This window comes from Pelophylax lessonae (genome assembly GCF_965119305.1).
Source record: "Pelophylax lessonae genome assembly, chromosome: 10".
Taxonomy (NCBI): domain Eukaryota; kingdom Metazoa; phylum Chordata; class Amphibia; order Anura; family Ranidae; genus Pelophylax; species Pelophylax lessonae.
Genome location: NC_138777.1, coordinates 48485904 through 48498662, shown reverse-complemented (window position 1 = coordinate 48498662; position 12759 = coordinate 48485904). Strand labels below are relative to the sequence as shown.

At 45.7% G+C, this 12759-nt stretch overlaps 1 protein-coding gene across 1 annotated transcript; it reads left to right on the top strand.

The window, feature by feature from the left end:
- Positions 1–4259: 4259 nt before the first annotated feature.
- Positions 4260–10979, top strand: PTPMT1 (protein tyrosine phosphatase mitochondrial 1; the record flags this gene model as incomplete). Its single annotated transcript, XM_082270242.1, has 4 exons — positions 4260–4514; positions 7165–7245; positions 9549–9740; positions 10653–10979. 4 exons carry the CDS (start codon positions 4260–4262, stop codon positions 10794–10796), a joined length of 672 nt encoding a protein of 223 aa, XP_082126368.1. The 3' UTR covers positions 10797–10979.
- Between the last annotated feature and the right edge of the window lie 1780 nt (positions 10980–12759).

Genomic DNA, 12759 nt, shown 5'->3' with positions numbered 1-12759 from the left:
AAAATAGAACTTTTTGGCCTTAATTCTAAGCGGTATGTGTGGAGAAAACCAGGCACTGCTCATCACCTGTCCAATACAGTTCCAACAGTGAAGCATGGTGGTGGCAGCATCATGCTGTGGGGGTGTTTTTCAGCTGCAGGGACAGGACGACTGGTTGCAATCGAGGGAAAGATGAATGCGGCCAAGTACAGGGATATCCTGGACAAAAACCTTCTCCAGAGTGCTCTGGACCTCAGACTGGGCCGAAGGTTTACCTTCCAACAAGACAATGACCCTAAGCACACAGCTAAAATAACGAAGGAGTGGCTTCACAACAACTCCGTGACTGTTCTTGAATGGCCCAGCCAGAGCCCTGACTTAAACCCAATTGAGCATCTCTGGAGAGACCTAAAAATGGCTGTCCACCAACGTTTACCATCCAACCTGACAGAACTGGAGAGGATCTGCAAGGAGGAATGGCAGAGGATCCCCAAATCCAGGTGTGAAAGACTTGTTGCATCTTTCCCAAAAAGACTCCTGGCTGTATTAGATAAAAAGGGGGCTTCTACTAAATACTGAGCAAAGGGTCTGAATACTTAGGACCATGTGATATTTCAGTTTTTCTTTTTTAATAAATCTGCAACAATGTCAACAATTCTGTGTTTTTCTGTCAGTATGGGGTGCTATGTGTACATTCATGAGGAAGAAGAATGAACTTAAATGATTTTAGCAAATGGCTGCAATATAACAAAGAGTGAAAAATTTAAGGGGGTCTGAATACTTTCCGTACCCACTGTATATGTAAGCACATCGCATACCTGTATAGCATTGCAGTTCAGTGGGACGGGTTTATGCCAGCAGCATAGGACTAACGAGGAAGGTGTTTAATGCCTCGTACACACGCAACGATTATCGGACGACCGATTGGCCGACTTTTGTCCAGTGTTGTTGAATTGGTTGAAATGTGCTCTAGACTGCACACTAATTTTCTCGGCCAACAACAACCAACTGCAGAAGTGATGTCATGTTCTGGTTTACTTTCCGTGTGTTTTTTCTTCTCTGAGCATGCCCAGACTTGCTCATCAGATTTTTGTCTGCCGAAATCTGTACTGACTGACGGAAAATCGGCCGTTGTGTTGACGGCCAACAAAAATTTTATAGCCTGCACACCAGATTTTTTTCGGCCGAAAAGTCGGAGTCGGTTGTCGGAAGCATCATACTAACAAGCTGAAAATCGGCCGATCGGACGTTGGCCGAAAATTCACGGCCAATAATCGATGCGTGTGTACGAGGCATAAGACTAGAGTTGTGGCCGATCACCAGATAAAAATAAAGAAATAAAAGCTTGAAAAAAGAAAACAAATGCAGCCACTAAATCCAATGATTGCTAAGCTACAATATATTACACTTTTGTTTTAGTTACACTATATGAAAAAAAAAAGAAATTCATAAACGTTATACTATTGTTACCGGTATTAACACCATATAGTTACAAGAATACATTTTGCTTCACTAGAGGGAGCCGGTCGGACTATTTCTATATCTTTGTTTCTATGTTATTGCCATTAAGGCCCTTTTCACATCTAGTGATTTGGAATGTTGGCAGAACGCAGCACCCGTGTTCAGGTGAACGCTGTGTGGTTTTGCCATGACTGTTGCTTGATAAATCATGCTGCAATCGCAACAAATCCGCATCGCACAAAGCTTGTCGCCCAAAAGAAACTCTGGCGCTTTTTTCAGCGACAAGCTTTGTGCAATGCGGTTTTAAAGCAATTGCAATGCAATTTATTGCGTGACAAGAGCAGCAAAACTGCACCACATTTAAATGCAATTGAAAATGCATGGCACCTGAACACGTGTACTTTGTTTTGCCAGCATTGTAGTGCAAACGAATTGAAAATAAAAAAACTAAAAAAATCCCATGTACATAAGTATTCACACCCTTTGCCATGACACTCAAGATTGAGCTCAGGTGCATCCTGTTACCACTGATCATCCTTGAGATGTTTCCACAACTTGATTGGAGTCCACCTGTGGTAAATTCAGTTGATTGCACATGATTTGGAAAGGCACACACCTGTCTATATGAGGTCCCACAGCTACCAGTGTGTGTCAAAGCACAAACCAAGCCATGAAGTCCAAGGAATTGTCTGTAGACCTACGAGACAGGATTGTATCGAGACACAGATCTGGGGAAGGGCACAGAAAAATTTCTGCAGCATTGAAGGTCCCAATGAGCACAATGGCCTCCATCATCTGTAAATGGAAGACGCAGTCCTGGAAGGCACACACAGGGTTCCTGGAAGACACAGACAGCAGTCCTGGAAGGCAGATACAAAGTTCAAGGAAGGAACACACAGCAGTCCTGAAAGGCACACACAGCAGTCCTGAAAGGCATACACAGCAGTCCTGGAAGGCACACTCAGGATTCTCAAAAGACACACACAGCAGTCCTGGAAGGTACATACAGCAGTCCTGGAAGGCACACACAGCAGTCCTGGAAGGCACACACAGCAGTCCTGGAAGGCACACACAGCAGTCCTGGAAGGCATACACAAAGTTTCAGAAAGGAACACACAGTTATCCTGGAATTCACACACAGCAGTCCTGGAAGGCACACACAGGGTTCCTGGAAGGCACACACAGCAGCCCGGAAAGGCAGATACAGCAGTCCTGGAAGGTACACACAGCAGTCCTGGAAGGCACACACAGGGTTCCTTCATACTGCTACTAACCACCAATTATTAGAGGGAGGGGCTTTTCCTACTGCCACTGACCCGTAATTATTAGGGGGAGGGGCTTTTCCCACTGCCACTGACCACCAATTATTAGAGGGAGGGGCTTTTCCTACTGCCACTGACCCGCAATTATTAGGGGGAGGGGCTTTTCCCACTGCCACTGACCACCAATTATTAGAGCGAGGGGCTTTTCCTACTGCCATTGTCCCCCAATTTTTAGGGGTAGAGGCTTTTCCTACTGCCACTGACCACCAGTTTTTAGTGGGAGGGGCTTTTCCTTGTTCCACTGCCCCCCAAATATTAGGGGGAGGGGCTTTTCCTACTGCCACTGACCACCAGCTATTAGTGAGAGGCTTTCATACTGCTTCTAACCCCCAATTGTTACAGACATGGGCTTTTCCTACTGCCACTGACCCTAAATTATTATTGGGAGGGGCTTTTCCTACTGCCACTGACCACCAATTTTTAGGGGGAGGGTCTTTTTTTACTGCCACTGACCACCAATTATTAGAGGGAGGGGCTTTTCCTACTGCCACTGACCCCCCAATTATTAGAGGGGAGGGGCTTTTCCTACTGCCACTGCCCCCCCAATTATTAGAGGGGAGGGTCTTTTCCTACTGCCACTGCCCCCCAGTTATTAGGGCAGGGGCTTTTCCTACTGCCACTGACCATCAATTATTAGAGGGATGGGGTTTTCCTGCTGCCACTGACCAACAATTATTAGTGGAAAGGGCTTTCATACTGCCATTAACCACCATTTATTAGAGAGAAGGGTTTTCCTACTGCCACTGCCCCCCAATTATTAGGGCAGGGGCTTTTCCTACTGCCACTGACCCCCAATTATTAGAGGGAGGGGCTTTTCCTACTGCCACTGTCCCCCAATGATTAGTGGGAGGGGCTTTTTCTACTGCCACTGACCCCCAATTATTAGTGGGAGGGATTTTTTCTACTGGCACTGACCACCAATAATTATAGGGGGCCTTCATACTGCTACTGATCACCAATTATTGTGGAGGGGGCTTTTCCTGCTGCCAGTGACTACCAATTAGTAGGGGGAGGGGCTTTTCCTACTGCCACTGACCATTAATTAATAGTGCGTTTTCATACAGCTACTGACCATTAACTGTTAGTTAGAGGAGCTTTTCCTACTGCCACTTACCCCCATTAGTGGGAGGAGCTTTTCCTACTGCCACTTACCCCCATTAGTGGGAGGGGTTTTTCCTACTGCCACTTACCCCCATTATTGGGAGGGGCTTTTCCTACTGCCAATAATTGGGGGGATTTTATTACTGCCACTGATCACCAAGTAATTGGCAGGTATGGGGATTGAGAAGTGTGCAGGAAATATGTACAGTGAGATCTGTGTCCCTTTTTACGTTCTAATATTGTGAGATATTAATAATTCACTACCTATGGGAACAAACATGCACAGAACTTCACTGTATGCATGCTTGCCTCACGTAAGTGAACAACCAAGAGATAAAGTACCGCTCTCTTTTCTCTCAGCAGTATCAGTAACAGGAAAGCGTTCCCTCATCAAACATGGCGTCGTCCTATTTCCGCCCTTGCAGCTACGAGGGCGGAAGCTCCAGTTTCCAATATGGCGGTTGTGAAGATGAAGCCGGTTACCTGGTAGAAATAATCATGCCGCTGCTATCGGTAGCGACCCGTGTGTTATTCTACCCGACCTTGCTGTACAATGTGGTGATGGAGAAGGTCTCCAGCCGGAAGTGGTACGATAGGATCGATGAGACTGTCATTCTGGGAGCTCTGCCCTTCCGGGGGATGAGTGACAAGGTGAGCGCGCATGCGCAGTTCGCTGCCTTTAACACCAAGGGGTCTAGTGTGGCTCACTGGAGTTAAAATTGGAGGAAACGTTTTTTATATTTTTTTTTGTATTTTAATCACATTGCAATGTTAAATGATTGCTGCACAGTTCTGTACTTTATGCTAAAGCTGTCTGGTGATAAACTCTACTCTGTCTGGTATTTGGTGATGGACAGCACTGAGAAAATAGCCAATAAGTAATAATAACTGTTTGTGTATATTTTTATAAATCATAAAAATGTGGCTATGTATATATATATTGTTCACAACAAGTAATATTTGGGCTTTATATATATTTATCACTCACAATAAGAAGTAACAATGGGGCAGTGTGTGTGTGTGTGTATATATATATATATATATATATATATATATATATATATATATATATATAGCACCCTCCTAGGTAGGTGCTAGGAAGAAAAAATAGTTTGCTCCATCTGCTTATCAGGGGAGTCTGATCAGTAGTCAGGCCTGTTGCATGTGTCCATGTGTGATTCATCTGGGCTGAGGGAGTGTCCCCACATAGGGACGCCTGTTGGACAGTGGAGGAAACCCAGCCAGTGACACACAGGCTTTTGTAACTATCCCACAGTGGTGCATCCTGGGATATTTTATAAAAGCCAAGGGCACATGTGACAGGGTGTCTTTGGGTGGGAAGCCAGGTCCCAGGAGGAGGGCGATGACTGTCTCTCCTCCTGTCTGTATGGAAGGTGGTCACAGATGGTCGGCCTAGTGAGCCAGAAGTGTGGTGCTGAGCCAGGAGGTCCAGTGGATGCTGACAAGCTGAAGGCAGAGCACCCTTGGGAAAACGGTGTCCGATAGTACCGGGAAGCTTGCCAGGGGTGTGCCCAGAAAGGGGACCACTCGAGTGAGAATCAGTGTACAGGAGCTAGCACACACAGCAAGTGAGAAAGGGGGTGCCGAGTTAGAACCCTGAAGATAAATTATCACAGGATCGTACTCTTTATCTTCACTTCAGTGGCAAGGTGAAGCAGTGGCCTTGCCGCACACAATGCAGATAGTTGTCCTCAGGATTGTGAATAGTTTAAGTTGGAGTATCCCACTCATCCCTTCTCCCATCCCAGTTCTAAATAAAACACAAAAAAAACAAATCCCCTGGACTGGTTATTGTCTGAGCCAAGGACTTAAAGTGATACGTTTCATAGACTGTTCCTACGGGTAAGCCAGGGGAATCCAGAAAGTACAATTCTCAGCAGCTCCCTAGGGGGCAGTGCTACATTTGGGGACTCGTCTGGGATGTTGCCCTGAGTTACCGGAATGGTTGCTAACGGCAACGGCCACAGAAAATTTCCAAAAATGTCATTTTTTTTTTCTCAAGAACTGTGTTTCAATGCTCAAGAGAAGTGTGAGGCCTGCTCTACAGGAGATAGGGAGAGTAGGATAAAGAATCAAATGCACAACAATGGTTGCCAATGGCAACTGAAGAACCTTTGTGTGAATTGTAAATTGTCTGCTCATGTGATTTGCTGGAGAGCGGGGGAGTTGCACTTTACTGTGAAAATGGACTGTGCGTGCTTAAAGCGGAGTTCCACCCAAAAGTGGAGCTTCCACTCTTTTGTTTCCTCACCCCCTCCGGTGCCACATTTGTCACCATTCAGGGGGGAACGGGTTCCTGTTTTTGGCAGCGCCATCCCTCGGAAGCTCCACCGCCGAGCCAGTAGGAATGCGCACTGTGCTTCGCGCAAGGCTTCACTGCCGGGTTCCCTGACCGGCAATGGCGGCGGCAGCACCTGACAGTCGATAGAAACTTCGGCTGCGGTGCCGACATCGCTGGACTCTAGGACAGGTAAGTGCCCGAATATTAAAGGTCAACAGCTACAGTATGTGTAGCTGCTGACTTTTAATTTTTGGAAAGGGAGGCTGCAACACCGCTTTAACAGTAAATGGTGCAAGTGTGGGCGGAGAAAGTGGTGGCCCAGGGCACGTGGATAACTTCCGCCTCCCGGTGGAGCTGAGAGGAAGACACGTGTGCGGAGGAGCAAGATGGCGAGTACCGGAGTGACCCGGAGTGCAGAGGCTATCCCACGTGCTGGCGGAGAACCTGCAGAGTTTTGCCTATAGTTCCACTTTATTTTACGCTTCCAAGGGTGTTTGATTCCAACCGCCCCCCCCCCCCCCCCGTTCCCGTTTTGGGTGGAGCTCCACTTTTAAGTGTATTAAATCAAGAGGTTTAGCAGGACAGCCATTGTGTTAGATCAGCTTAAAATCCATCTTTGAACAATATTATTGTCCCCTTAGAAGGAGTTTCACACAGGCCTTCAGTAAAGAAAAAAAAAAGCTGAACAGGAATAACCTGTAAAAAAATAAATAAAAAGACAAGGGGGCTTCGCAGGCCTCTGCAGAGAGACCACTGCTTCCATACAAAGAACTTGGATCATTGTCTGCAAAATGCTGTCAAGGGACAGGATTTTCTGCTCAGGTTTTGCTGCTTTCTAAAGAAAATAAGGGGTTGTCCTATATACAGTAGCTCTAATAAACATCCAACATTTCTCATGTATGGCTATACAAAGTATTGGATGGTAATAACCCCCACTGTTGTGTGATGTAGTAATTTTCCTTGTGTAAGATGTAATTCACACCCATGTGTTTCCTGCAGTTGATTAAAGAGGAGAACGTACGTGGGGTCATTACTATGAATGAGGAATATGAAACCAGACTGCTGTGTCACTCTTCCCAGGTAAGTGATCTCGCTGGTTGGTCTCATACATCAAAAGTAGAAATTCCCACATAAAAAGTGTTTGGGGGTATCTAAACATCATTGCAAATACAGCCGACATCCATGTGTGTACATTAGCCACATCCTGAGCAACAAACCAATGTTATACTTATCTCCTCTGTGCTGTTGGTTTTGCACAGAGTGGCCCGGATCCTCCTCTTCTCGGGTCCCTTGTTCCTGCTTCTGGCCCCTCCCTCCTGTCAAGTGCCCCCACAGCAAAGAGCTTGCTATGGGGGCACCCGAGCTGAGCCGCAGCTTCATGTGTCCATTCAGACACGGAACTAACTGAGTTTAAATGACAGCAGCGGGAGCCACTGGCGCTGCTGTTGTGTCTCAGCTAATCAGGAGGGAGAGTCCCGGATGGCCAAGGAACTTGTGGACAGAGATGGGGCTCATGTAAGTATTAGGGGGTGCTGTTGCGGCTGCTACACACAGAAGGCTTTTTTTTAAAAAAAAAACTTCTGCCAGTACAACTCCTTTTAATCATGGGGATCAAGAAGGGAATTAAAGTGACTGGTATTGAGGTGGTTAAAGGGCAATTGACAGGCAAGATGTGGCCTCCTTACCACCTATTTTAACCCTAGAATTAACCACTGTGTGGCAACCATGAGCATTGCCACCCTAGTTCACATCCACAAGTGATAGTGCGCCTCTATAACCACTTCCCATCCGCGCTACAGCCTATATACGGCTGCAGCGCGGACTTGAATTTTCGGGAGGCCGTTTTTAAACAGCCTCCCAGAAACAGTCTCCCCGCGCGCTCCCACGAGCGTGCATCGGGGAAAATCTGTGTCGGCCGTGTCCCTTGGACACAGCCAATCACAGATCGTGGTGAATGGCCAATCACAGCGGCCATTCACCACGTGATCGGACCGTCCAATGAGAGATCTCATATGTAAACATGAGATCATCTCTCATCGCCAGCGCGCCTTCCTTACACGGAGCCTGCAGTGTGAGGAAGGAGGGAGAGCTGCACAGCGCTGGGGACACAGAGGAATGTAATCAGGGCACCGATCACCAGTGCCCTGATTACAAAAGGTAAAAAAAACATATACACAGTGCCCACCATCAGTGCCCCCCATCAATGCCCACAATCAGTGCCCATAGTGCTATCAGTCAGTGCCCATCAGTGCCTGCTCATCTAGGCACTGATGAGCACTGACTGGCAGCACTATGGGCACTGAGTGTGGGCACTGATGGTGCTGCTCATCAGTGCCGCCCATCAGTGCCACCCGTCAGTGTCCATCAGTGCCATCCGCCAGTGCCCATCAGTGCTGCCCGTCAGTGCCCAGCAGTGCCACCTCTCAGTGCCCAGCAGTGCCACCTCTCAGTGCCGCCTATCAGTGCTCATCAGTGCGGCATATTAGTACCTCCTCATCAGTGCCCATAAGTGCCACCTCATCAGTGCCCATCAGTGCCGCCTCATCAGCGCCCTTCAGTGAAGGAGAAAAATTTATTTTCAAAATTTACTCGCAGAAAATAAGAAACTTTTTTTTTTTTTTTTCAAAATTTTCTGTCTTTTTTCTTTGTAAAAAATAAAAAACCCAGGAGGTGATTAAATACCACCAAAAGAAAGCTCTATTTGTGTGAAAAAAATGATAAAAATTTCATATGGGTACAGTGTAGCATGACCGCGCAATTGTCAGTCAAAGTGTGAGAGCGCTGAAAGCTAAAAATTGGTCTGGATCGGCTCAGCTTGGGTGCACAGTAGGCAAGTAGATAACTGAATGAACTAAAATCCAGTGAGTGGAAGGCCAACAGTCAGGGTGGGAAAGAGCTAGATGATGCTGGATATCCTCCAGTCAGAAAATAAGGTGGGCTTTATCTGACTTGCTGAAATTACTAGGGAACACTGCAATAAGCTTACAGTGTGCATGGAAATTGGAGTAAGCAATTTTAGTAAGCGAGGAGAAGGGGAGGCTGGAGGTCCGCTTTAAAAAAAAAAAAAAAAATGAATCAATGACGGCTCCTATATTTTCCATTTCACAGGTTCACTTCCAAGGTACGTGTCATGGTGGTAACCTTCAGATAAAAGTTGCCTTCTCAGTCTTCCAGGGTGCATAGTATTTCCAGGGCAGTAAATCTGAACTCATTTGGCTTCATTTCAAAGTCCAAAACGTATTCAGCTTCAATGTCAGTGATCACACTATTACACATGCAAGGGGGGCAGTCATTGGCAGCTTCTGTTTGAAGCTTTTCACATGGGTGCTTTGCTGTGTGTTACATTCTCTTCAATCCGTTCCATTGTCTCTCTTTGTCTGCAGCAGTGGGAATCTCTGGGTGTGGAGCAGCTGAGACTCAGCACTGTCGACTTTACTGGAGTCCCATCATTGGAGAACTTACAAAAAGGGGTGGAGTTCGTACACCGACATCAGGAGAAGGGCCACAGCGTTTACATCCACTGCAAGGCTGGAAGATCTCGTAGTGCTACCATGGTGGCCGCCTACTTAATAGAGGTGGGAGTTATAAAACAAATATGGCTGAAAGGAGACCCCCAAAACATAACAGTTGGAAAAAACTGAATTTTTGACTTACCGTAAAATCCTTTTCTCTGAAGTTCATTGACAGACGCAGCACCCGCCACTCTATTTCTGAGTGGGATGGGGTTTTTTACTTCTGACACTGCTTGCAACAAAACTGAATCCTATAGCAGAGTGAGTGGGTGTATACCTTCATGGACTGCCCCATAGGCGTGGTAAAGTTCTTTCCTGCCTAGTATCCTACTCCTGTAGGGGGCAAAATAACCTAACGATTTCAATAGACATGTGTGCATGAACCCACACTTATTGTCAAAGCTTAATTGAATAAGCTGAAGTTAGAAGCTGCAAAAAGATATGCATTTATTATTCTTTAAAAAAAAAAAGAAAAAAAAGGTCAATTGATTTCCTACTGCACATGCGCGAACCACACTGCGTCTTGTGAATGGTCCCGTAGTCTTTTGGGACCTGTGATGTGTCCCTAAAGACTGCAGGGGAAGGAGGAGAGGCTGAACTTCCAGCTCAGATCGCTGCAACGCATCTGACCAGAAGTGGGAGCCTGTCATAAACAAGAATCCGATCCCCCCACAAAGTGGCAAATGTGGCAGTGGAGGGGGGAGGATGTACACAAGTGGAACTTTCCCTTTTAGGTGAAGTTCCGCTTTAAAGGCTGCAAACCACTGGCCTACCTAGAGGAAGAGGTTGGATGATGCTGGGTGTCATCCAACCAGGAACAGGATGGCAGGAAGAGGGATCGTGACGAGTATAATAATGGGGTAGCGAATTCTGAGAATGATGGGGCATAACAATTAAAATGAAAAATGTGATGACTGATTGATATAACTGCTTTGTAGTAAGGTGGCTCTGAACGTTTTCTTTTTATTTTCACAGAGACACAAATGGGATCCAGATGTCGCTACCGCCTTCATAGCAAATATCCGGCCACACATTTTGATCCGCAGCACTCAGCGTCAAATTCTGGAGACGTTTTACCTCTCTGCCACTAACTCAGAATCCGCAGGGGGTGGAGGCTGACATTTTAGCTGTGCAATTTTCTTCTTTGTTCAAATATAAACGCACACAAGACAGTAGAAAGGGCGGTGATGGTGAAATGTAACTCAGAACAACCAATACAATTTAATTTATTATTTGTAAGACCAGTGAAAGCTGAATTCTGATTGGTCCTTTGGTAGACTGGACTTTAAAGACTATTCTGCATTTTGATGTTAATGCAATTCAGACCACAAACCTGTTGACTGAAAATGTTTTATTTTTATTTTTTCCCTACTGGAGTGCATGAGCATTGTCCTCATTCGAGGGAACATTTTCCAAATAAAAACTGGACGGAAGTCATCAATTATATATATTTTTTTTAACTTCGAAGAATACCTTTTCAGCCACACTCAACCTAAATGTACCTGTAGGACTTCATGCACACTGAGCCCAAATGCACTTTTACAGGCGTTTTTACCTTTTTTTGAATCTCTGCCTATAAGCTCCCCTCCATGTAAACCTATGGGCTCTTTCACACGGTCCGCCTCCGTAGGCGGATCCGTGCTGCTCAGCAGGGATCGATCCACCGATCCCCGCTGAGCCGGCGGGTGACAGCTCCGTCTCTGCTTGCAGTGCGGAGAGGGAGGTGTCGCAGCCCCCGCTGCTCTCTATGGGGGATCGGATGAGAGCGGACCACCTGTCCGCTCTCATCCGATCCGATCTCTGAACGGATGGAAAAATAGGGTTTCCATCCGTCCGGATTTCACGGACAGGATCGGATGCGGATGGCAGCGGGTGTCAGCGGAGGTGTCTCCGCTGACATCCGCTGCCCCATAGAGCTGCATGGAGCATCCGATCAGATCCGCCTAAAAAACTGACAGGCGGATATGATCGGATCGCCCGTGTGAAAGAGCCCTATGGCTTCATGCACTTTATAGGTGTTTACAGGAGTTTAGAAGCAGAAAAAAAAATCACTTGTGCATTCAAGAGAGGAGAGTTTTGGCGGAAAACAAAACGCCTGGCACCTGTAAATGCACATTAACACTAGGCATTTTTAAAGCTTAACCTTTTTTTAATTTTAAAGGCCAAAATAATTTAAAATTCTGGCCAATTAAAAAAAAATAAATAAATGCCTCAGCACTTGATTCGCATAAAAGCTCCTAAACGCATTTGAAAAAATGCAGCTGCTTTTTTCCTGCTTGGAGAAAAGAGTTTAGAAGAGCCCCATTGTGCATGAAGCCTGAATGCAGCAGAAAAAGACGGCTCTGTTCCACTGCAATATTTTGAGTAACAGTTGGATAGCAGGATAATCCATGAAGTGAAGAATTAACCACTTCCATACCGGGCCTAGTCTGGTACTCCTCTCCTACATGTAAAATCATCATTTTTTTTGCTAGAAAATTACTCAGAACCCCAAACATTATATATGTTTTTTTTTTTTTAGCAGAGACCCTAGGAAATAAAATGGTGGTCCTTGCAACTTTTTATGTCACACACAGTATTTTGTGCAGGGACAGGGTCGCTTTACTTTTTTTTTTTTTTTTTTATGTTTTTACACTTTCCCTTAAGTTTTTTTTTTTTTTTTTTCCATTACTTTTGTTCTTATTACAAGAAATGTAAACATCCCTTGTAATAGAAATAACGGATGACAGGTCCTCTTTATGGAGAGATATGAGGTTTATAAGACTCCAAATTCTCTCCTCTACCTTTTGAAAGCAAAAGATCAAAAAAATTAGATTTTCTGCTTTAAAAAAAAAAAAAATTGTTTACTTCTGCCCTAGATCGGAATCAACGTCATGCTGTCGCTCCAGTCCTCCTAGATCAGTGGTCCTCAACTCCGGTCCTCGGGGCCCACTAACAGGCCAGATTTCAAGTAGTACCTTGGGGAGATGCAGACTAGAATACTGCAATTACTGAGCAGCAAATGAGATCACCTGTGATGTAATTTGGTTATCTTGCAACCCTGGCCTGTTAGTTTTCCCCCGAGGACTGGAGTTGAGGACCA